This window comes from Notamacropus eugenii, chromosome 7, assembly GCF_028372415.1.
Source record: "Notamacropus eugenii isolate mMacEug1 chromosome 7, mMacEug1.pri_v2, whole genome shotgun sequence".
NCBI lineage: Eukaryota > Metazoa > Chordata > Mammalia > Diprotodontia > Macropodidae > Notamacropus > Notamacropus eugenii.
The window spans coordinates 77,202,105-77,227,773 of record NC_092878.1 but is presented as its reverse complement, the minus strand read 5'-3'; the positions used below and the strand labels follow the sequence as shown (position 1 = coordinate 77,227,773).

The 25,669-nt window shown below is 40.1% G+C and overlaps 1 protein-coding gene across 11 annotated transcripts in view; it reads left to right on the top strand.

The window, feature by feature from the left end:
* The window catches only part of FOXN3 (forkhead box N3), a 511,610-nt gene that overhangs the window by 476,107 nt on the left and 9,834 nt on the right, over window positions 1-25,669 (top strand). For all 11 annotated transcript variants that reach the window (XM_072622993.1, XM_072622991.1, XM_072622984.1 and 8 more), the window contains one exon: window positions 13,593-13,698. In XM_072622993.1, coding sequence (XP_072479094.1) covers window positions 13,593-13,698 — 106 coding nt within the window. The remainder of the gene's footprint in view (window positions 1-13,592; window positions 13,699-25,669) is intronic.

The following is a 25,669-nucleotide window of genomic DNA, read 5'->3' as shown; positions in this document are numbered from 1 at the left end:
GCACAAGCCGGGTGTTAGGAGAGTTCCAAGGAGAAAAGATCATTTTCATTTAATGAAGGAAGAGAGTTCCATGTAGGAAATAGCACCGGAGGTAGGTAGGCCTTGAGGGTTAAATAGGATTTCAACAAATAGAAGACTGATTAAGGGAAAGAAGGTAGATTTCAGGTGTAGAGAACATGATGTGAGCAAAGGTACAGAGGCAGGAAACCTATAGATGTTTTCCTGGAACAGCAAGTCTTTTGGAAGAGAGAATAAGGCTAAGGATGTAGATCTAAGAAAAAAAAAATTTTTTAAAGAATGTGCTTTTCTGAGGAAGCCTCTATATAAGAGTGGAGGTGTTATTTTCAGGTCTCAAAAAATTTAATTATGTAAAATCACTCCATTCTCTTTAGAGATGTGACCTTTGAAAATAAATTGTAATGTCCCAAGTAATAATTCAGTAACTCTCGACCTTTGATTTTCCTAAGATGTATGCCCCACTGCCCATGCAAAGTCAGTTGAAAGATAATACCTTAGTAACTGATTGGTCCAGATAATGACCACACGTTGGGAAAAGCAACCAGTGACTGTAGATATGGGTGTATACATAAAACAGGTGTGTGGGAATGTTTCTCAGTGGACAGATGCATTTCATTGTGTGTTGGAAGACTTTGCCACTCACTGATGGTGCTATTTTTGTGGGTTGCGAGTGGCTAGAAAAAACGAAAGGAGCCAAAGCCCTTGACATGTTGAGTAGGCCTGGATCCTTTCCTCCAGTTCACAGCTGTGGCCAAGCTACTGTTTACAAGGTGGTACTGTGCGACTGCTTTCTTCAACTGCCTTTACTCAAATCGCGGCCCCCTAACCTGATCCACCTACCACTGCTGCCTGTTTCCTAGCAATTAATGGCTACCAGGCATCACCTGAAAGGCCTCCCTTTTTCACGCCATTCTTGCCGGTCACCCTGCTTGAGCTTTCCCATCCTGCAGGTCTTTAGATCTCTTCCCCCCATCCACACCTGCCATGTAACTCAGCTCCGTTGAGCTGGCTGGCTGTCACAAGCAAAGCTGCAGTAGCAGTAAACTTGGCAGAGCTCCAGGGCTCTGTCACAGAGCCAGTCTTAACCATTTGAAGTTGTATAGACCTCAAGAAGGGGCTATTAGCACAGCTCCTCCAAGCTAGGTAGGAAGTCTGTATCAGCCGGTCAAGAGGCATAGCTAATTCTGAAGGTTGAAGGTTTGCTGCTGTTTTATGGGATCACATTAATCTGGAAACCTTCCTGTGTGGTCAGATTTTATTTTGGGGGTTTTTTTTTAGCCATCCTGAGGCATATCCTGGTTTCTTTGCCTTTTGGTGCATTGTTACTGGGCTGCTGCCTGAGTACCCGAAGAGTTGACCACGTTTCATCAGGGTATATTTTGAGGGCCTCTCTGTGATTATTATCAGCCCTTCCAAGGAGGCAGATTGCAACCCATTCATGTCTACCTGTCCTTAGCACCTCTTGACCGTGTTCTCCCATAAAATTCACCATAGGGGGTCTTCCCCATGTGCTGGCAGTAATGGAAATCTAAGGCTGTGCATCCATTCTTCGGGTGCATAATTTCCTGGTGACTTCAGGGTTTGTTTAAAGATTGAGACAGTTTAGAGGTACAGGCTGTGTTCTGAAAAACAGCTTCTATTACTTTGAGGATCTCTATGTATACAAATGTACTTTTAAAGAGAATTCCTGCCTGACTAATCCCTAGGACTTGTAGTTACCCAAACCCTGTTCTACCACAGCCTATCATGATGTCATGAGTGGTATACATGAAGATTCTATGAGAAACCTTTTAAGGTTTATTGATATTTTCCTCTCCAACATATTAAATTCAATTTCTGTGGGTGAACAATGCATACATGTCTGCATCTGTTTTTCAGCATGAAAATATATCTGATTTCCCTCCTTTTGCCCCCAAATTCTCCTGACTTGAACATTAATAGAATCATAAGATTTTAGACCTGTGAAGGAACTTTAGATATCCTCTGGCCTCATCCTCTTATATAGAAAAATGAAGAAACTAAAACTTATTGAAGGGGAAGTGATTTGCCCATGGTCACAGAGCTAGTAAGAGGCAGAGCTCAAGGTCCATCAGCCCTTCTGAAGCCAATCCTAGTGTTTGGTTTTGATTTTTCCCCCCCACCATAAAGTACTTGCCTCTTTTAACCAGGAGGAAGATCTTCCATGTTTCTAGATTGCTCCAGTCCTGCATCTAAGGGTTCTTCTATTATATTTCAAGCCCTATGCTATCCTGTGGCCAAATTAGCTTGAGAAATGCCAAGGCAGAAAAATTTTTCAAAAGATTAGAGGTGCCATCTTCGAGGTTTGAGCTCTACCATTCTTTTCTGGTAGGGTGTGAATTATCCTATCCTTAACCCCACCTGAAGTCTTAGGAAGTCAGGAGAGACCAAATCACTATTATTCATTTATATCACCTGTAAAGTCTTATCATGTATTAATTATAGTTCACATTTTTGTGGCATTTTAAGGCTGACAAAGTGCTTACTTAGCCTCACAACAACACCCTTGGGGAATTTTGTAGATCCATCATCCCCCACTTTTACAAGTGAGGAAACTGAGCCTTAGAGAAGAGAAATAACATGTCCCTCAATTTCCAGGTTTTAGAGTAGGGTTTTGAACTCAAGTCTTTTAGCCTCCAGCTTCAGTATCCCTTTTCATATACCATAAATACTTCACTTACTCTTGCTCATTGGAAGTAGGCAGAGACAAGCCCCTAGGTAATGAATCAGACATCCAAATCTCACCTGGGAGAAAGAAGCAAGTTACCCATGGTCACCTAAGTGTGGTCATTGTGCCAGCATATGAAATCAGAAGCCCCAAACAGAAAGGAAAATGACAGAGTCAGAAATGGCAGGCCTCCCCAGCAACACAGAGGCTTTCTGCCTGGAACCAAGGATCTCCGTCGTCTGTGCCAGCAGGAGTAGAAGGAAGGGCATCCTGGAAACAGTGTGTTCTCTCTCCCTTTCCCCATCACTTCCAAAGAAGCAGGTGGGAGAATCAACTTCAGGAAAAGGAAGGATTAGCAGAATCACCTGCTGCTCAACTTATGGCTTCTATTAGTGTTAGCCAGGGCTCTCCTCCAAAAGCCCCAGTGGGAGCGCTGAACTGCATTTAGTAACTGAAGCAATCAAGGCAGCTCGGCACCAGAATGGATGTCAAGGTGGGTAGCGATAAGGGTCTTCCAGTTCCAGAATTTCTTTTTTTATGTACTCCAGAGTGTTATCCTATTTAGAAAGCCAGATCTAGTCACAGAGGGTTTTATTTCTGAATGGTGATCTTAGATTACTAATTGAGTTTGTGTCTCTTGAGTTTTTATCCTGGTGAAAATAAAGATTCTTAAATAGTCCTATCATCTGGATATGGTTGGCAGGCAGGGGTAGGAGAAGAATATGAAGATACCCTTGGCATTATTTCATCCCTGTATGAAATTTTCAGGCCTTAGTAGCTTGGCTACTAAGCTGTAGGTATCAATGGTACAGTCTCCCAAGTAAAATGTAGGAAATTTGGGCTATTTGCTAGTTGGTTTGGTAGATGAGAGGTTGGGCCTCAAGTCAGGAAGGCCCAAGTTGAAATCCTGCCTCAGACACTTTCTAGCTTTGTGACCTTAGGTAAGTCACTTAACCGCTATCTGCATCAGTTTTCTCAACTGCAAAATGGGAATAATAACATCACCTTCCCATCCCTGGTTTCTTGTGAGGATCAGATGACATGATATTTATAACGTATTTAACACAGTGCCTGGCATATAGCAGGTAATTAAGTATTTGGGGTCTTACTTCCTATTTCCAGTGAGACCTGCTAATCCATAATGAAGAGTTCTCAGTTTTGAACAACTGGCTTCTCTGCCCTAACAACTCAGATGTTTATATACCTATAAACTTACTAAACATTCTTCTTACCACAACTTCTGTGAAGTGTAGGTAGTGACAGTAATATCCCCATTTTATGAATGAGAAAACCAAGGCTCAGAGATGGCAAAAGCAGCTTCTCTATAGTCTCCCTACTAGAGTGTTGTAACCAGCATTTGAACTCATTCCCGTTCTCTGGCTCCCCGTCCAGTATACGTCTTCTCGATTGTACAGTCTTTTAACTGACTAAAACCTAGAGTCCTATCTCTCCTTTCATCACCTTCCTTCAACAAAATAGGAATGTTGCTTTGGGAAATTTTTAGATTTCTGTTGTATGAAGGGTGAATGAGAACAAGGTAGAAGTGATGGTAGGGAAAATGCCTGTGATGTGATATCAGAAATTTACCTAAACAGACCTGAATAAATGGCATTCACTTTGAGGTAATTTATATTTGAGAAGCTTAGTTCAAAGCAATAAAAAAAGAAAAGGGTTTCAAGCATTCTTGATGAAAAGACCAGAACTGAAAAGAAAATTTGACTTTCAAACACAAGAATGAAGAGAAGCATGAAAAGGTGAACAGCAAAGGGAAGTCATAGGGGACTTATAAAAGTTGAACTGTTTACATTCCTACATGGAAAGACAATATTAGTAACTCTTGAAACTATTCACTATCTGGGTACTGGGTGGGATTACACACACACACATGCACACACACACACATAGAGACAGAGTGCGCAGAGTGAATTGAATAGGATGGGATCATATCTTAAAAAAAATGAAATCAAGCAGTGAGAGAGAAATATATGGGAGGAGAAAGGGAGAAATGGAATGGGGCAAATTATCTCTCATAAAAGAGGCAAGCAAAAGACTTTTTTAGTTTGGAGAAAAAGAAGGGAGGTGAGAGAAAAACATGAAGTTTACTCTCATCACATTCCACTAAAGGAAGGAATAAAATACACATTTTGGTATGAAAACCTATCTTACAATACAGGAAAGTAGGGGATAAGGGGATAAACAAGGTGGGGGGGGACGATGGAAGGGAGGGCATGGGGAGGAGGGTGCAGTTTGAGGTCGACACTCATGGGGAGGGACAGGATCAAAAGAGAGAATAGAAGTAATTGGGGGCAGGATAGGATGGAGGGAAATATAGTTAGTCTTATACAACACGACTGTTATGGAAGTCATTTGCAAAACTATACAGAGGTGGCCTATATTGAATTGCTTGCCTTCCAGAGGGAGGGGATGGGGAGGGAAGGAGGGAGGAAAAGAAGTTGGAACTCAAAGTTTTAGGAACAACTGCCGAGTACTGTTCTTGCCGCTAGGAAATAAGAAATACAGGTAAAGCGGTATAGAAAGTTATTTGGCCCAACAGGACAGAGGAGAGGATGGAGACAAGGGCAGAGAGAAATGACAGAGGAGAGAGCAGATTGGTGATGGGGGCAATTGGAATGTTCAGTGTTTTGGGGGGGGGAGTGGACAAGGGGGGGTGAAAATTTGGAGCCCAAAATTCTGTGAAAATGAATGTTAAAAGTTAAATAAATAAATAAATAAAATTAAAATAAAAAAAAAAAGAAAGAAAAGGGAAAGAAAAACTAAAGAAAGGAGAAGAAGTAGTTAAGCATTTATTGTTGGCTGATAGCAACCAGCAAACCATCTGAGACATACTTATTTTCTGTCTTTACATGAACGACTTTGTAATTGAAAAGCCCTTATAATACCTAAGTTGGAGGAAGTTAGGGGCTGCAGTTGTGATGTCTTTCAGTCATGTCTGACTCTTTGTGATCCCATTTGGGGTTTTCTTGGCAAAGATACTGGAGTGGTTTGCCATTTTCTTCTCCAGCTCATTTTACAGATGAGGAAACTAAGGTAAATTGGGTTAAGGGTCTTGCCCAGGGTCACAGAGCTGGTAAATGTCAGAGACCAGATTTGAACTCATATAAATGAGTCTCCCTGATGCCAAGTCCAGTGCTCTATCCACTGTGCCACCTAGCTGCCCTGCATTTCATCTGAGAATGTTCTGAGGGGCTTGATGGGATGTGCCCAGGTCAGTGAGCCAGAAGTCCTAAGAAATACAAGGAATTGCTTGGGGGGAAAACCTAATTTAGTGAGATAGATTTAGCTGTTGATGGTCCCTTTGAAGTGAATACATTTTATCCAACAGGGTGATGCTTTCATGGGTTAATTTCATGTTTCAAATGATGACCACCACCTCCACCACCCCCCAAAAAAAACAACCCGATAGGAGTTTTTCCCAAAAACCTTTCACCCCACACCTTACCTGGCCTAACTACTATCTGATAGAAGGCAAAACAAAGCCACTGTTCTTTTCTCCTGGTTTGCTACCGTGGTTATTTGCTGTGGGCATGGGAATGTGTAACTTTCTGCAAAACTGGAGCACTGTGTAGAACTACTTTTCTTGGAACTGAGATGGGGTTGGCTTGACTATGAGTGATTTATTAGGCATGTGGAAAATAAAGGCTTTGGGAGCTTAGAAAACTAGATCCGGAACTTCTTGTTAAAGTTTGTGGCCGTGTATTTCCTCCTGCAGCCTGTGATGCAGTGTATAGAGTGCTGGACCTGGAGTCAGGATGACCTGAGTTCAAATCGGGATTCAGACACTTCCTAACTGTGTGACCCTGGGCAAGTTACTTCTTAACCTCTCTCTGCATGTTTCTTCAACTATAAAGTCAGGATAGTAACAGCATCTACGTCCCGAGGTTATTGTGAGGATCAAATGACATAATATTTGTAAAGCGCTTAACATAGTTCCTGGCACACAGTAGGTACTGTATAAATGCTTATTCTTTTTTTTTTCTCCCTTCTCCTTAAGGGAAGGTATCCAGGTCTTCTCACTTTGATGAAATTTGAGAGACGTACGTGGGCCAGATGACTGTCAAGGCTGAAGTGGTTGATTCACATTTATTTATTTATTTATTTATTTTTTAACTTTTAACATTTATTTTCACAACATTTTGGGTTACAAATTTTCTCCCCTTTTATCCCCTCCCCCCCAAACCCAAGCATTCTAATTGCCCCTGTGACCAATCTGCTCTCTCTTCTATCCTCCCTCTCTGCCCTTGTCTCCATCTTCTCTTTTGTCCTGTAGGGCCAGATAGCTTTCTTGACCCCTTAACCTGTATTTCTTATTTCCCAGTGGTAAGAACATTACATTTGATCCTAACACTTTGAGTCCCAACTTCTTTAGCTCCCTCCCTCCCCACCCCTTCCCTTTGGAAGACAGGCAGTTCAATATAGGCCATATCTGTTTAGTTTTGCAAATGATTTCCATACTAGTTGTGCTGTATAGGACAAATTATATTTCCCTCCATCCTATCCTGTCCCCCTTTACTTCTATTTTCTTATGGTCCTTTCCCTCCCCATGAGTGTCAACCTCGGATTGCATTCTCCTCCCCATGCCCTCCCCTCCATCCTCCCCCCCACCCTGCTTGTGCCCCTGTCCCCCACTCTCCTGTATTATGAGATAGGTTTCCCTATCAAAATGAGTGTGCATTTTATTCTTTCCTTCAGTGGAATGTGATGAGAGTAGACCTCATGTTTTTCTCTCGCCTCCCCTCTTTATCCCTCCACTAATAAGTCTTTTGCTTGCCTCTTTTATGAGAGATAATTTGCCCCATTCAACTTCTCCCTTTCTCCTCCCAATATTTCTCTCTCACTGCTTGATTTCATTTTTTTTTTTAAGATATGATCCCATCCTCTTCAATTCACTCTGTGCACTCTGTCTCTATGTATGTGTGCGTGTGTGCATGTGTGTGTGTGTGTACTCCCACCCAGTGCCCAGATACTGAAATGTTTCAAAGAGTTATAAATATTGTCTTTCCATGTAGGAATGTAAACAGTTCAACTTTAGTAAGTCCCTTATGACTTCTCTTTGCTGTTCACCTTTTCATGGTTCTCTTCATTCTTGTGTTACAAAGTCAAATTTTCTTTCCAGCTCTGGTCTTTTCATCAAGAAAATTTGAAAATCCTCTATTTCATTGAAAGACCATTTTTTCTCCTGAAGTATTATACTCAGTTTTGCTGGGTAGGTGATTCTTGGTTTTAGTCCTAGTTCCTTTGACTTCTGGAATATCCTATTCCATTCCCTTCGATCCCTTAATGTAGAGGGTGCTAGATCTTGTGTTATCCTGATTGTATTTCCACAATACTTGAATTGTTTCTTTCGAGCTGCTTGCAATATTTTCTCTTTCACCTGGGAATTCTGCAATTTGGCCACAATGTTCCTAGGAGTTTCTCTTTTTGGATCTCTTTCATGCGGTGTTCTGTGGATTCCTTGAATATTTATTTTGCCCTCTGGTTCTAGAATCTCAGGGCAGTTTTCCTTGATAATTTCATGGAAGATGATGTCTAGGCTCTTCTCTTGATCATGGTTTTCAGGTAGTCCCAGAATTTTTACATTGTCTCTCCTGATTCTATTTTCCAGGTCAGTTGCTTTTCCAATAAGATATTTCACATTATCTTCCATTTTTCGAATCTTCACGCTATGTTCTGTGATATCTGTCTTTCTCACAAAGTCCTTAGCGTCCATCTGTACCATTCCAGTTTTGAAAGAACTATTTTCTTCAGTGAGCTTTTGAATCTCCTTTTCCATTTGGCTAATTCTGCTTTTGAAACCATTCTTCTCCTCATTGGCCTTTTGAACCTCTTTTGCCAATTGAGTTAGGCTAGTTTTCAAGGTGTTAATTTCTTCAACATTTTTTTGGTTCTCCTTTAGCAGGGAGCTGATCTGCCTTTCATGCTTCTCTTTCATCCCTCTCATTTCTCTTCCTAGTTTTTCCTCCACCTCTCCAATGTGACTTTCAAAATTCTTTTTGAGTTCTTCCATGGCCTGAGCCCATTGGGTGGGCTGGGACACAGAATCCTTGATTTCTGTGTCTTTGCCTGATGGTAAGCATTGTTCTTCCTCATCAGAAAGGAAGGGAGGAAATGCCTGTTCTCCAAGAAAGTACCCTTCAATAGTTTTATTTCTTTTCCCTTTTCTGGGCATTCTCCCCAGCCAGTGGCTTGACCTCTGAATATTCTCCTCACACCCACCTTGTCTCCTGGTCCTCCCAGCCAGCGTTTGGGGACTGAGATTCAAATGCTGCTTCCCACCTTAGGGCTTTTGGCAGGGGCAGGGCTGCTATTCAGTGTGAGAATTAAGTTCAGATGGTCAGGTCAGGGCAGGGCCGCCTCTCAGGCTCTGTTCCCTCAGGGGGTTTATGCACAGACCTTCCACAATGGATCCAGGCTTCCGCCCGCTTGGGGAGCCCCTGTCTGCATCCGCCTCTCGGCTTCTACCTCCCGGGGGGGGGGGGCCTGAGCCATGGGGGCACCCCACTCCCCTCTCGACCTGCCAAAGAGACTCTCTCACCAACCCTCGTCACCTGTGGGTGGGGGGGCTTGTGCTGCCACTGGAGATCCCGTCCCTAAAGCCTGCTCGGATCTGTACCTCTCGGAGCCGCGGCCACCGCAGGTCCAGGCTGGGCTCCGCGTCTGCAGCGCGACAGACCTTTTGCGAGAGGTTCGCAGGTCCCTCTGTGGGTGGAGCGACCCTCGTGGCCGCAGGATATCTCGTCCCCGTAGCCCGTTCGGATCTCCTCCTCACGGTGTCACGGCTGCTGCAGGGCTGCACTCAGCTCCCAGTCCTGGCGCCCAGTCCTCAGCGCGAAGGACCCCCCTCGAGAGGTTTGCAGGTCTCCCCGGAACAGAAATCTCCCTCGCTCCAATATTCCGTGGCGTCTGGGTGCAGAATTCACCGTGGGTTGGTCCCCTCTAGCTGTTCTGTGGGTTGTAGGTTCGGAGCTATGTGTATGTGCGTCTTTCTACTCCGCCATCTTGGCTCCGCCCCCTGATTCACATTTATACAGCAGTTGCCAATATGCCTCTCCCTCCACTGAAATAAGTATATGATATAGTCCCTGCCTTTTGGAAACTCCCAGTTTTATGAAGGAGATGTCTATCTCATGTGAAAAGATTCTAGTTCCATTACAATATAAAACCTAATGTAATCAGGTGCCCAGATCCATGGCACTGAAAGTGTTGAAAAAGAAGATGTCACTTGGGAAGGCATGACCTGCCTTTACATTCTTTTGATGTCTTCGATTCAGTTCAGTTTGGTGAACGTTTAGTGCAGGCTGTGTATGATATAGTCCTGGGCACTAATGAGAACTCTCTAGTTAGTTTCTCTGTCATTTTTGAGTGTTTCAAGTTAGCAAACTTAGTGTAATATGTCCCCAGACCCTTAGCAACCACCATTGTCAGTACGGTGAGTTACTGCATGACTGATGTTATTAAGGCACCATGTGTCCTGCAGAATTGCTAAGTCTTTCTAGGATTTTCTGTTTGGTCTAATTTTTACCTGCTATTCTTCTGTTGTGCTAACTGAATGGAAGCCGAAATATTTTCCATCACTGTTTTTACAGCTTCTAGGATGGTTCATATGTCTGTTTCTACGACTTCTGGCCATCCTACATGTCTGTCTGTTGCTGCTCAAAGGGATTTTATGTCTTCCTAGCACTGCAGGAGACCCATTTGCCTTTACTAGGTTCACAATAGACGTCCTTTCCAAACTGCTGTTTTGTAGAAGGGATGCTCAGTTGGGTCCAATTGTCTTATCATTATATGTTCTCATTCTACCCCAGCTCACCTACACCTGCCACACATGATACTGCGGCAACTGCAAGATTCTTCTGAGATAATGAACATGACCCCTATTAAATACATAGCTTATTGGATCAGATTAATCTGAAGCATTGATGGAAAAATGAAGTATTTGGTTTACTTTTTCCATGAATGCATTAGAGAGTAACAGAAGTAGCTTTGAACTGGATGCGAGATTAGGACACTTTGAGCAGTTACCTGGCTTGTTGGCATCTAGTTCAATTCAACACATTTATCAGATTTCCTATGTGCAGGGCACTGTGCTAGGAATGTTAAAAAAAAAAAAAAAAAAAAGATAGTTTCTTCCTCCAAAGCTTACATATTCTACTGAGTAGGTACAACATATGTGCTAGCAACTTAATACTACTTAATACATATAAAAAAGCAAAACAAGGGAGAGTATAAACATGTTCTAACTGGAACAGATAAGGAAAGACCCTCTGTAGGAGGAGACACCACTGTTGGGCTTTGAAGGAAACTAGAAATTCTGCAAGACAGAGGCAGGGAAAGACTACATTTCAGAAAGGGGAAACTTTGAACAAAGACGTAAAGTTCAGAGGTGAGAAGACATTGTGCATGGGTAACAGATAGCAGGTCAGTATGACAAGAACAGAGCGTACAAAAAGAGGAAGCCAGATTATAGAGGGCTGTGAATGCCAGGCTGAGGATTTAGTATACTTTATCCTCAAGGAAGTAGGGCAAATTGAGGGATTTTGAGTAGGGGGTGACATGGTCAGATCTCTTCTTTGGAAATATTTCAGTTTGATGGCTTTGTAGAGGATGAATTAGAGGAAAGAGACTAGAGTAAGGAAAATTAATTACAAGGCTTTGAATATGGAAAAAAGTAATTGATAAAAGCTACATTGTTTTAGGAAGAATTCAGACTTGAAATACGCTTCTACATGTGTCTAATATTATATTGCATATATCACTATGTACTTAGGAAACTTCCATCTAATAATTATTGTAGACTTCTTACCTCTAAAATTAACAGAAATTTAGATTTTTTTTTTTATGAAGATGTGATCTGTCTCATTTAAGTGAGTTGTCACACAGTATGCCAGAATGCTTTGTTATTAAATCAGTTTCTTGATCTTGATATTTTGTCAATCTGTTGTCTTGAGTCAGGTGGACTCAAGAGACTTAAAGGGACTTCTGAAATCATGCAACCATCTCTCAATTGTAATAGAAAAGAGGTATTGTCTGATTCACTGAAATCCACAGATAGTCATAAATCCATGTTTTAGCCAACAGTTTCAGCCTCATCTAAGCCATTTTCCTGAGTTGGTAAGAAGGAACCAAGTTAACTTTTCCTTTTCCTTACCTAACAAGGAGTGAATTGGCTAAAAGGCAGGCATCACAATGGACAAAAAAGAGAACCCAACCACCATGATTATATCTTTCATTTATGAAGTACTTTCCAATCTTCAAAGCACTTTCCCACAACAACCCTGTGAGATAGGAAGTACAAACATTATTATTCTCATGTTAAAGATGAAGGAATCAAGACCCAGAGTGATTAAGCCACTTGTCATGATCATCTGACAGCTAGAACTCAAATGAAGCAGAACTCAAACCTGGGTCTTATAAGCCCTTCCACTGGCTCATGCTGACTCGGAAGGTATTGTAGAAATAACCAAACTAGATCATTTTCTAAATAATTGAGATTTGACTTTCGCAGTATTCCTTTCATTTTTGTTTTACTTGAAATATTTGTTATAGAAAAGTATTTCATACATGAATGTGCTGTAGGTATTTCTTGGCCTTTTCACTCTGAGAATTTCATGTGAAGACCGTACTTCACAAGAGCTACTTTTTTATTTTTCTTAAATGATGGTGATGGCTGACTTCCAAATTTCAATACCTGTGATGGTTTCCATTTTTGGACTGAAACTCCTTAAATCCTCCTACATACACATTAACCATGACCTAGGACTCAATCTGCCTTCTGACTGGCTTCAGTTTTCTCTCTTACAAAATGAGGAAAGCTGGACTCGATAATGACTTCTAACTCCAAATCTATGATCTTAGGATCTTCTAGATGGAATATTTGATATTCTGTGTTGTAAAATGTTTATTCGTCATATTCTTCTTTCAGTGCTATGCCAGAAGCTTAAATGGTAACTATCCTTGACCTCTTAAAGTGTAGGACCTGAATGGGAGACCTTAGAGACCAGCAACTAGTTCAGCCTCTCTCATTATATAGAATAGGAAATAGTCCTAGGGAGATGAAATGTTTTGCCTATCATACTGCTAGTAACATCAAAAAGCAGGGAAATAAAAAAGGTCTCTTCCACGTTGTTTTGGGAGAATTGGATGGAGAAGGGGGAGGAATCTGCGACCTGAGCATGCTACTTAGGAAAAAGTTGGTAAGTTGACCATTCCAGATCTAATGTGCCATTTGGGAGAGGCATGTTGAAGAAATTTTCCTTGAAGGAATTGAAGGCAAGGAAGTTGTACAGAACAACCCCCTGAGTGGTTTGGAAGCAGAGGCTAAGGGGCTGCTTGATCCTAATTCTTAATCCCTTTACAGTCTCTGAGGAGGAAAAGGCGTGTGCTGGAGGTAGATGTCTGTAACATTAAATAGAACCATTTTATTTGTTAAGGTGCCAAAACTCTCATAGAATCAGGTTTGTATGTTTCCACTATTGGCTGTGTTAGTGTAAAAAATGGGAAAATGTTGACTATTACTGATCAAGGCCAGAGGACTCTATTTTAAAATAAGGAAATGCTCACTTCTGACTAAGAGTATATCAGGCAAACATAATGACATTAAGTTTTGTTTCTTGACTAAAGTTTACCCAAAGATGAAAATTCTCTATTCAGTAAATTCCAGTTACTAAAAGAAAAACAAATCTCTGTCTCTTACTTACATTGTTTTTGACCTAGGCAGGCAGCACTACTTTGGCTCAAGTTTTCAGTCTGACCTGCCTAACTGAATCTGCCTCTCAGAGCTATCAACATTTTATTAAGCCTTTGACCTAAAATCTTGATACTTGATTTCCTGCATTCTTTTTAAAATCTTGTATTTTTTTTTCTTTTTCAGTCCCTCCAGGAGTAATACAAAATGGAGCCCGGGTTCTGAGTCGAGGTATGTTCCCTGGAGTTAGACCACTGCCAATCCACCCCATAGGAATGGCGGCTGCTGTGAGGTAAGTGATGGTGATGATGTTGATTGGTTATACCTATGGGTTAAGTCAGCAACACAGACTTAAAGGCAGCTTTGATTTTTTCCACAGTGGAAATCCAGTTGCATAGGAGAAAAATAACCACCAAAAAAATAACCAGCAAATCTATCTGTGTTTTTCCTAAAGGGTTAAAATAATTCTCAATGTTTAGAATGAAAATACTTTTTGTGTAAAGAAGGTTTATCCAATGCATTTTTCAGGCAGTGAGATCTTTGGGTTTCTAATCTTTTAAATTGAAGAAACTGAAATACAGGGAGATTAAACAAGTCATATATGCTTACTCTGAGAAGATTTAGAAGCAGAGATCTGTGAGAAGTACTTCCTTTCAGAAGCATCGATAAAGGTCAGATAATACTTTATTCCAGCCATTCTTGTACGGCTGTATTCCTTCTACACTGGTGGACTATGTTTGTCCTCATAGAGCTTCTTTTGACCCATTGGAAAAATCCCTTCTTGAAACTGTGAAGAGCGTGGTTGCTTTTGTGTGCATCCTGCTGTGTAAGGTTTTCATGTAGCTCAGAATACTGATGGGTTTCAGTGATTGCTGAGGTCTTCTGAAACCCAGGGTTATACCTGGTTTTGCCATAGTATAAAGAATAACAGAGAGGAAGCTTGGTGTAATGGTTAGAGTGCTCAGCAACACAGGAAGACCTGGGTTCAAGTCTCACTGTCATCTCTGAAATATGCTGGCTGTAGGACCTAGACAAGTTGCTTAACATCTCAGGGCTCTAGGAGACTTTTTAAGGCTCCTAAGTTGCAGGAAAGGTGCCAGCCTGCATTAGTAAAGGGAGTTTGCTCACCTAAGAGCTCCCCATACCAATGAGATTTCAAGACCTATATCTCTACAAATAATAACATGAATTTTAAGGGAAGGGAAGAAAAGAGTAGGATATGAAAAGGAAAGAGGGTAATGGGGAGGAGGAAGAGTAAGGATTGGAAAGATACCTGTATTATGTCTAGTAATCATAATTCTGGGTTGCTTTGAAAATAAACATGGCTCAGACAGCCCCTTTTCTTCTAGTTCTCTATTCATAGGTCATGTTTACCCTTAGATTAATGATCTTAATCCTGCTCCATAAAGTAGGGTTACTGATGTTCCTGCCTTAGGTTGTGAATGGCCTTTGATTTCTTGTTCTTTTGTTATAAAACATTTTTTAGGCCCCCCTCATTTTCTCTCTTTCCTTCCTTGGGCTATTTTAATAACATCTATCAATTTTCATTAACAAAACCTAAACATAGATTTCTGCTACAGTATTGATCATTCTTAAATTTGATCCAAGATAACATTCTTACTAGGAAGATTGATCAAGGAAGATGAGGGAAATCCAGACAAGAAATTGCCTTTCTCAAAACGTAGAGAAAAAGGTGACCTCCAGCAGAAGCTGAATTAGACCCTACTGGTTTTAATTGTTACCTTTGCATCCTGTCTTCCTTGCAGGTTTTAATAATCAGTGTCTCTAGTCGTGTTTGCTTTGGAGTAGTGAGAATGTTCAGGTTGAGAGGTGGCAGAGTATTTGAAAGTGTTGACACAAAAACTGTTAAAAAGCACCTCATTCTTAATAAATGTCAGGAAATCTGAAGAGAAACAGAAGAAATAAGAGTGATTCCAGTTTTCTCTGCCCATGATTTTGACCATTCTGAGTCCCATTGGTTGGGGAAGATTTAACCTGGCTGAATGGCAGACCTTATTTATTTGGAGTTAAATTATCCAAGACAAACATACAATTTGGGTTTCAGAACCCAAGACACATATACTATGTCTTAGAGTAGAGTTTTTAATGGCTGAAATTCTGTCTCCAAAAGAGTTGCGTTGGGAAGTACTTGAAAAGTATCCTAATTTACCTCTTTTCATAACAGCTATAATTGGAAGTCCATCATTTTATTTCCCTTTTGAAATTTAAATGTGTTTGTTTTTGCGGTGTGTCAAATGAACCTCAAGACCATTTAAAATTAAGAAAAATTAAAAGGCAGGGTGGGAGGTGAGGGATGCAGGGATAAAGGAGATGGAGTGAATAAGTGGTCAGAATTGTTCTGGGACCTCAGATAAACACACCCAGAAGGGACCGAGGACTCTTGTGGTTGTAAACAATTTGTTCAGCAAATTCGGGGAGGAAGCTGAGGACCTATTTCCTGCTCTATTTCTCACGATGGAGCATATCTCTGTATGAATGTATCTTTGTGTAAATGGCTTATTCTTAAGTAAAAACATTTTCTCTGTGAAAGGGCTTTTCTCCCTCTGCTTAGTGTCATGGGCCACGTTTGTTTACCTTAACTCCTGCTATTGATACAGATGACGTGTTATTTTATTAGCCAATCATTATCCAGCTTGTGTTTGCTGGATTTTTCTGCATATAATTATGATGTAAAACCTCCTTGTTAAGCGTATCAGTCAATAGTGTAATTGACTTCACTTTGTTGACTTTTTACACAATAGCTCCAGGTACTGGCCTATCATAATGCATGTGAAATCTGCCTATTTTTAATTTGCTTGGGAGTATATTCCCCCATAACACATTATGCTCAAAATAACAACTCCTGAGGTCCTTCAGCCTTAAGTTATCTGAGTCCTCCATACCTTTCTCAGTCAAATGTGTTACAGCAGTTACACTGGGTAGAGCAGAGACCACTGCAAAATAGGAGAGGAAGAGTTTCTGACGTCTGGAGAGATGAAGAGGTCTCAAATATTTTAAAATCATCACTGGAGAATTCTGTATTCAGGAGCTTCACTGATACCTCTGGGTCAGGACTAGTCAACTTCTAGCCCTTGTCTAAGTTATTTTTGACCTAGGAGACTCTGGAGTCAAGTCACTTGAGGACTGGAGGTGGAGGGGGGGGTCAGTTGATGGAGAGTCACTGGTGGGATGATGGGTGAGCAGGAGCTAGTCCTTCATTTGGAAAAGGTAGGGCAGGCTCTTAACCTGGGGTATTGGGGTATTTTTGAGGGTCTGTGAATCTGAATAAGAAAACAATGAAATCTTTATTTTCACTAGCTTCTACCTGAAATTAAGTATTTCCTGCAAATTATTTAAATCATTATTCTGAGAAAGTGTTCATAGGCTTCATCAGACTGAAAAAGGGTCTGTGACAAAAAAAGTTAAGAACCTTATCATAAGAGTAGCTTACAACTTGGTCTTACTCCCCATCTACAAACTTGCCCTCTGTCTATTACTTAAGTTTTAGCGAATTTCAGGAGAATGAAGGTTTAAATTGGATTACTTGTCCTACTTAGTTGCTACCTAGAACCTAGGTGGGAAATACTCTATGTCTCTTTAGGCTCAGATGTAGACATGGTAGGGAAGCCAGTAGAGTAGTTTAGAACTGAGTTACTCCAAACTACACTACAAAATTAAAATAAAATGACTCTCTACAATCAGTCCCTTTTGACGTTGCATGCAATTTGAGTGTGTGATATAGAATATTTTCCTCTATTGTCTTCAAAGAAAACTTCTTGGCTACATAAACTCCAAGTGCATCAACCAAGATCATAAGCCCAGGCCCTCCTGCAATCAGTAAAACTAGTTTATAAAGTCATTGTTAAAAGGGAGCAAAAAAAAAAAAAAGAGCAATAAGGAGGCTGATCCCATACCTTAAGACCTGTTATTTGTCTATTTTCTTTGTTTTTCCATGATATCTCCTGTTTGCTCCTAAAAAAGTAATGAGGTGTTAGTTCAGTCTTCCTTATCAGGCTGGGTCTGAGATGTAGTAGTGCAGGGGGGGTTTGTATCATGGATCCCTTGGGTAGTCAGGTGAAGCCTGTGAACACCTTCATAGAATCAGGTGTTTAAAATGCATAAAATATCATACAAAGGATTACAAAGGAAACCAGTTGTGTTTGAATACAGTTATCAAATTTAAAAAAAAAAAGTTCCTGCCCTTTATCTTCCTGACTCCAGAGTAACTCACGGCCTGTTTTTTAAATTCAGTCTCCAGTTTACCTGGTGTCTCCTTGATTCTGTCTTCAAGAAGACGTAATTGGGCTTTTCAGTGGGGTAGGAAGAGAAATTAAATTTACCAAAAAAATGAACAGAAGACATTACTTAGAGACAGTTTATTTTAAAAAATTAATCCAAGTACAATTTCCTTGTAACTGACAAGAGTCAAGAAAGCCTGAGTTCGCATCTTACTTCAGGCACTTAGCCATATAAACCTGGTCCAGTCACTTATCTGCCATAGTTTTCTTTATCTGCGAAATTGTAATAATAGCACTTTCATAATACCCTACAGAATTGTTGTGAGAACCAAATGAGAAGTTGTGTTCAGTGCTTTGCAAACCTTACAGTGTGATATGAATGTTAGCTATTATTATTACCATAGCAGTATATTAACATGCTAATGAATAACTAATAGAGTAGCATATTAATAATGTACTGTTATTCTTACTGTCATAAGAAATAATACTTTCTACAAGGCTGGGGTGGGGTGAGGGAGCAGTAAGACAGAAGTAGAGGAAAAATTTATGGGGTTAGGTTCCCAGGTTAGACCCATTGCTTCCACTAAGCATAATTAATGTAAGCAGCATTCATTATGTTTTCTGTTTCTGATTATTCTGAATTCTAAGCCATTACCCAAACTTTTCATATGTAAAATATGATATATCGTAATGTCCCACCTCATCTTCCAAATGTATGCCCATAGTCAGCCCCTGTGTAGTCCCTCTGTGTTCTCCTGTTTTGTTCTGCTTTGTTTGAAACTTGAGCCAGAAGGCTTCCTCTCAAGATAACAACTGGTGAAGAACAAAAATATTAATTACCCTTTTGTTTATGATGTTTTGATCTAGTTACGTTTTTCTTTTTCTTTTGTTGTTGTTTTAGGAATCATTGTAGAGATTGGGAGGTAGGTAGTTTTTCAATTAAAAAAACAATTGGAGTTAGCCCATTTTGAAAGTACTACAGCAAAGCCCCTAGTGCTTTTGAAGGTCTATTAAAGTGCAACCTCTGTTTTAGCCAAGGATAACTTCTTCTTACTGTCTTCTTGAATGTGTGATTTGTTACCTAGAGCTTTGTATGGTTGTGTTTGTCCTTAGTTCTCAAAGAGGACCATGACATCAAGATGATGACTTGCAGATGACTTGGATTTGAGTGAAGGAGGGCTGTGCAAGGTCATCAGCCTCACTTCTCCCCCAGAGCCACCTGGATGCAGTGCCTGATATTCATCAGGACAGCTGGAGATGACCCACCATGCAGTGGGGTACCTTGGCCATTTTAGGCTGAGGTCTTATCAGATTCTCACTTTGAGTGAGATACGTCCATTCAATGAATAGGCCTCTTTAAGTAGTTACTCAAGGGATGGACCGTTTAATCAAAAAAAAAAAAAAATCAGACTGGGAGGGAAAGACCCTCTGGGTTCCTGGGTAAAAGAGAATTAGAAGGGCCTTTAAGGATAATTTAAAATAACTTCTTTATTTTCTAGGCATGGAAGCTTATAAGATTCAGCTAAGATTGTACTGGATTATATGAAGTTGGACTAACCAGTTGAAAAGAACCCATCCTTCTAACACTTTTTAGAATTCTAAAACTGCTTATGGGGGCAGTTAGGTGGAGAAGAGGTTGGTTAAAGCGCCAGCCCTGGAGTCAGGAGGACCTGAGTTCAAATGTGTGACCCTAGGCAAGTCATTGAACTCTGTCTGCCTCAGTTTCTCATCTTTAAAATGAGCTGGATAAGGAAATGGCAAACCACTCCAATATCTTTACTAAGAAAAAGAGTTGGACGTAACTGAAAGGACAACACCATAAAAATTACTCTTAAAAAAAGCTTTATATTTTAATTTTCTAAAAAGTTACCTATTATAATATTTTCTTATTTTCTCTTCCTCAGTTAACCTCTTCAGGATTTTTCTTCATTATGTTTCATTTTTCATTCTGTCTTTCCACTGGGGTCTTGCTTTTTGTGGGATTTTTTTTTTTAGCTATTAATGCCTTTACATTTTTTTTCTAATTACTGTTTTAAGAAATGGTCCTTTCTAGATATGTCCCAAGTAGAATACTGGGTTTGTTACCCCAGAATTGAGCAAAGCCATTCGTTAGGGATTAAGTGACCTTTTTGTCAGTTTTCCTAATCCATTCATCTCTCCCAAATCTTCCTGGTTCTAATTCTTAATAGACAGAACTTGCTCTTGGAGAGACTAGCCTGCCATCAGACTATTGCTTCAATGAGCCTTTGATTTTGGCCCATTTGTTTAGGCCCACTAAAGGATTGGACCCTCCAAGTAAATCTTTGAGTAGGTGACTTGGCTCTAAACAATAAGAGGAAAGTTCAAAGATAGTAACTCCAGTGTGCTCACTAAGTGGAGGCAATAATAATAACTCACCTGCTTCTAGCACTGAGTAGATCACAAGTCAACAAGCATTTATTATACAAAGACCTTTCGATCAAGGAGCTCACAGTTTAATGAAGAAGACATCACACAAACAGCCTCATACAAACAAGATACGTACAGAATGACAAAACTCTTTCCTTATATCCATCATCAGCCCAAACCCAAATGTCACATAAGATTTAGAGATTTACTGTTTGTAAACATTTAAGTTATAAATTAATTATGCAAATAATTAACTGTTGGAGAAGATTCATTGATTTGTTCAGCATCGAACACATAATTGTGGCTATTTTTTATTTACTTTCCTGCGTTCATGCTTTTTCTCCCCCTCCCGCCATTGTATTATAGATTTTTTGAGAGCAGGACTTTTGTCTTACTGTCAGCGACCACCAAAATGTCTGGCATATAGCAGGTATGGAATAAATGCTTGTTGAATTACACTTTAATGTCTGCTATGTGAAAGGCGTTATACGAAGACCTGTGCGGGATACCAAAAATATGAAACAGTGCCTACTCCTGAGCTTGTAGTCTAAAAGGGAAAGGGCTACTTCCTTATAAAAATATGTTAATAACAACCTCACTCCCTTGCTATCCCAACCCCAAATTAAGTTACAGGAAGCATTGATCTTTCTTGGTCTGAACTATTATGATTTCTTCTTTGCCAAGTATTTTCAGTTCTACCTGACAAGAGAATTAATACCGGGTTCATTTTGAAGATTAGTAGCATATGGTTTTGTTCAACCATATTACTTAAAGTATTATAAGCTTGTAAAATCAAGAGACTTTAATTCATGCTAATGTATGATCATTTTGAGCATCTTTACATGTAAATTTAGCTAAAACAAAAAAAATGCAGCTGTTTAAAATGCATCCCTTGTTTCACTTTAATGAATGATTTTGAGGCAATAGTTATAAATTCTGCCTACAACTAGTTTGGGATGGCTGATTTCTCCTTTTGAGCATTTGGTATCCTGTAATGACAACCCCTGCAGTGGTGAGCCATCTCCAAGTAAATGCAGCTGGCTTGCACAATCATGAATGACTTTGCACTGAGTTATTAATAATTGAAGGAGCTTGTCTCTTCCTGCTGTGTTCCATATGTAATTTATGCCTTTTAAGCCCGTGCTAAAATCTAGAGAAAAATCAATGCTATTAAGTAGGAGAAGTAGACTTTTATATCATTTCCTTTCGCTAAATTTCTATCACTGCAAGCGCAGGTTTTTGTGGTTGCTTTGGAAGCTTGAAATATTGTCATTAGAAATGATGAGTTCTTACTTTGGTGATGGCAGTAATCCTCCTTCCCTGGCACGTGAAATCTGAAGGTCGAAATGAGTTTCCTCTTGACCTGTCCTTGACAGCTGAAGCCAGTTACTTTCCTACCTCTTCTTGCCCTCAGTTTCTTCATCTGTAAAAGGAGAGAATTAGACTAAATAGATGACTTTCCAGGCTTTTTTGTTTTATCAACAACATTCTCCAGTTTTATTCTGTGCTGTTTTAATTTAAAACAAACAAAAATATCCAAAATCACTTTAGTACATTCACATGCAAAGTTGGTACTTGTTCCAGGGGGCTTAGTCAACACAAGGGAGAATCTGGTCTTGCCACTCTGCAGTTATAGACCCTTTAAGATCATCTACTTGAACCTCATCCCCAAAGTATGAATGAAAATTCAGGGGAGGTGTGTATGAAGCTTCCAAAAAGCCAAGAATAGCATGGCCCCCTGAGCTCCAAGCAGTGAGACTGTTTTTGTGCTGTTTTTATGAAATTTTTTTTCTTAGTATTTAAGTGACCAGTCAATGAATCAACAAATCATTTATTAAGTACAGTTATCCCTTTCACACAATGACTCACCATCATTCTTTTGATATGTCATAGGTTGGCATAAGAAATTAAATGGGAATTTTGGGGGGGAATTTTGCAGAAACCATGGATGACATGCAAAAGCCAGGAGACAATGCAGAAAAAATTTAGGAGCTCAGAAATGCATAAAATATATTTATAGCATCATATATCAACATGTTTTATCTTTTAATACCACAAATATACCAAAATTTTATAATAAGGTACTGTAAATACCCCATAAAAGAAAAAAATACAGACTAGTCTGAAGAGGGGGCCAAAAAATTTTACCTGAGTTTTCCAGATCTCAGGGGCCACTACGCCCCTAACCCCCAGGATGTGGAAAGGATAACTACCTGTCTACTATGGATCAGGCACAGTGCTGCCAGGCACTAGGGATATAGGTATAAAACAAGAAAATTTACCTATTTTCAAGAACCTTACTTTCTAACAGAGGAGAGAATGAGTACAATAACCTTTTGTTTTCATACACCTTTGGTAAAACCACCATTGTTGTAATTATCAGAGCTTATTGACTTCACAACCTTATTTGCACATCACCTGTCCATCTTGGCTACCCTGGTATACAGCCAGGAAACATGAAGAAACTCCACCCCACTGCCCAAAAAAAAGAAAGTAGGGGGAAGGAAGGCCCCAAGGAGCCAAAATAGCTACCTATATAGTAGAACCCACGTAGTTAACTCATTAGGGTAAGCCCTCCAGGCCTTACAAAGCATAAACCTGCTCACTCTTTGCACCCAGTTCTAATAAGCCTGATTACCAGGTTTCTCAGCCCATAGTAGATTAGAAGTAGGATGGGAGCTGCTGGAGGAACCCTTAGGGAGAACAGCAAGAAGTAAGCTCAGAAGCCTTGAGGGTGCAGGAAAAGAGAAAACCTATGAAAGTAGATCCCAGAACTTTTTTTTTTCTTTTAAGACAGCATTCTGGGACCACTTACTGCATAGTCAGAAGACTTCACAGAGTTCAGTGATCTCCTGAGGTATCCACTCACCTCAGTGAGTGACGGTTCTGTGGCAGTGTGATCATTGGCATTCATAATTAGGGGTGAAGATACTCCCTATAATCATATCAGCAGCTGTGCTCCAAGTTACAGTCTTGGAGAGCTGCCTGAGCCACCAAAAGTTTCAGGGAATTGTCCAGACTCAAGGTATGTCTCAGAGGCAGTATCTGAGCCCAGAGGCCTCCCGACTCTGAGGCCAGCCCTCTGTCTGCTGTGTCGTTCCCTCTCACTGTGAAAACATATAGCAATCATTTATGCTTATGATGATGTGCTGGAGATAAAGTATACTTGTTTATTTGAGGAAGCTGTGTCTTTTTAATTGGCAGGGATTTTAGCACAAGCTTACTTGTATAACTGTAGGAAAAGAGGGAGAGTTTCCTTATGGAAGGAGTACTGATCATGGAGTCAGGAAGTTGACCTGGGTTCAACTTAAACTTAGATGAGGGCGATGATGTCTTTTGCCTCTTTGTGTATCCCTGGTGCTTACTTAGCTCAGGGCTTAGTAAATGTTTTGTGTTTGTTTTAAACTGACATATTTTTAATTATGGAATAAAATAAGCATTTCTGTAATATAGTATGATAAAAAAGATGATTGTACATGAAACGGCAAATCCACTACGTATAAACTTACTATTCCTTTTAAATGTACAACAAAGTTATCGTGTAAATTACCTTATTTTCTTCCCTTCTCCTGTCTCTCGCTCTTGTTTGTCTACTCCGTCTCTCTCTCCCCCCCCTTATCTCTTCCCCATCTCACTCTTTCTATCCCACCCATCTTTCTCTGCCTCTGTCTTCTCTTCTCTCTGCTTGTGTCTTCCCCATCCATCTCTGTCTGTCCGTGTCTATCTCCTTCTCTTTCCTTGCTGTTTCCCTCCCTCCCCTCCCCTTCCCCCCTACTCTCATTCCTCAAGGATTCTGGATGGCTGAGATTTTACTACATTTAGTTTTAGAAGACAGGAGAAGGGGATTATACATTATAGCAGGCTTTCCGTCCTCAGACATCACAGTTTAAAAAGTTTTGGAATTTTAAAGGAGGAAGGAGTTATCAAACTTCATTTATATCAGAAATTTAGTTCCAAAAAGCACATTTTCCCAATGATGGCTGAGTCGCTGTCACTTAAGGTTGAAAATCCACATTTCAAGGTTGTTTCTTACACTCACAGGTCTTTGAGGTCCACACAAGTTTGGGAGGGGAAGTGCATTCTCTTGTCTAAGCCGCTGAGGTTTTATTCAGTCAGTTCCATCTAGGGTCAGTGAATCAAGGTGGCTTCAGTGCTGACCGAGAGTTTATAGGATAGATCTGCCTTTTGCTCAGTTTTGTGCAGTATCCCTTTTATCCAGCATCCAAATATCCCCAAAGCTCAAGTAAGTTGAATTTTTCCCACAGGACTATGGAGTGATAATTAATGTTCATCATGATGACCCGAGGCAAGATCTTGATGTCTCTTCTGAATATTTGAAGATTAAATTATGTTTGATAGGATATTTGTGTTAATTATATTCTCATTTGTTGGAAGTCAGTGATGCCCACTTAACCAAAAACAGTCACTTAACCAGGATGCCCTTTTTCCCACCCATTCTGACTAAAATAATTTTATCCCATGATCATGCCACAAAGACTGACTACTAGAAGTGTTCACTGATAAGATAATAATAATGGAAAAATTCCCTTTTTCATAACCCTCATGGAAGAAGTCCCACCTATTACTAGGATTCCATCAAAAGTTAATCATTCAATAAAGTGTCAAGAGCCTCCTGGGTTTCAGGCACTCTGCTAGTCTTTGGACATAAGAAAACAGAAATGAAACAAACCAAGTCTCTCTAGGGAAACAATATGTATACATAGAAGTATATACAAAGCACGTACTAAATATATAGTAATCTTGGAGCTTTGGTACTAATGGGGAAGGGGTAACATTCCAGAAAGCCTCCTTTAGGAGGGGGCTTTTTTGAGTTGGCTTTGAAGGAAGAGAGGAATTCCAAGAGCTAATAATGAGGAGGAGGAAGTACATTCCAGTCATAGAATACAGCCTGTGCAAAGTCACAGAGGTGGGAAATTTAATATAAAAGAAATAGTTTGATTGGAATGTAAAGTCCAGGAAACTGGAGAAGGGAAGAGAACAAGCATTTATTAAGTACCAGCTGTGTTTCTTTGTGCTAGGCATTTTAAAATGTCATCTCATTTGATCCTTACAAACAACCCTGGGAGGTAGAGGCTGAGAGATGTTAAAGAAAAATAATGTGTAATTATCCTGGAAAGGTATTAGGAGCCAGATTACAAAGAATCAAATAGAGAAACTTGTTTTTTATCCCAGATATGGAGTCACTGGATTTTTTTTTCCTTAAATCAGGCTAGTCCTGTTATACTTGTCATACTTGTGTTTTCAGAATATCTCTTTGGTAACTCAGTAGAGGATGAATTATTGAGAAGAGAGATTTGAGTTTACTCCTCACTTCAGTTGCTAAATCTTGTCATTTCTGTTTCCACAACATCTCTCACATCCATTCTATCTTCTTCCTACTCACATAGCTACCATCTTGGTTCAGACCCTCATCACTTCTATACTATTGTAATGGCCTCCTCATTGGTCATTCCTCTCCAAGTCTTATCCCCTTTCCAATGCCTCCTTCCCAAAATTGTCAGAGTGATTTTCCTAACATGCAGTTGAACCATGCCACTTTCCAATACACTTTCCACTCTCAGTACATTCCATTGGTTCCATAATGCCTCCAGGATCAAATATAAACTCTCTCTGTCA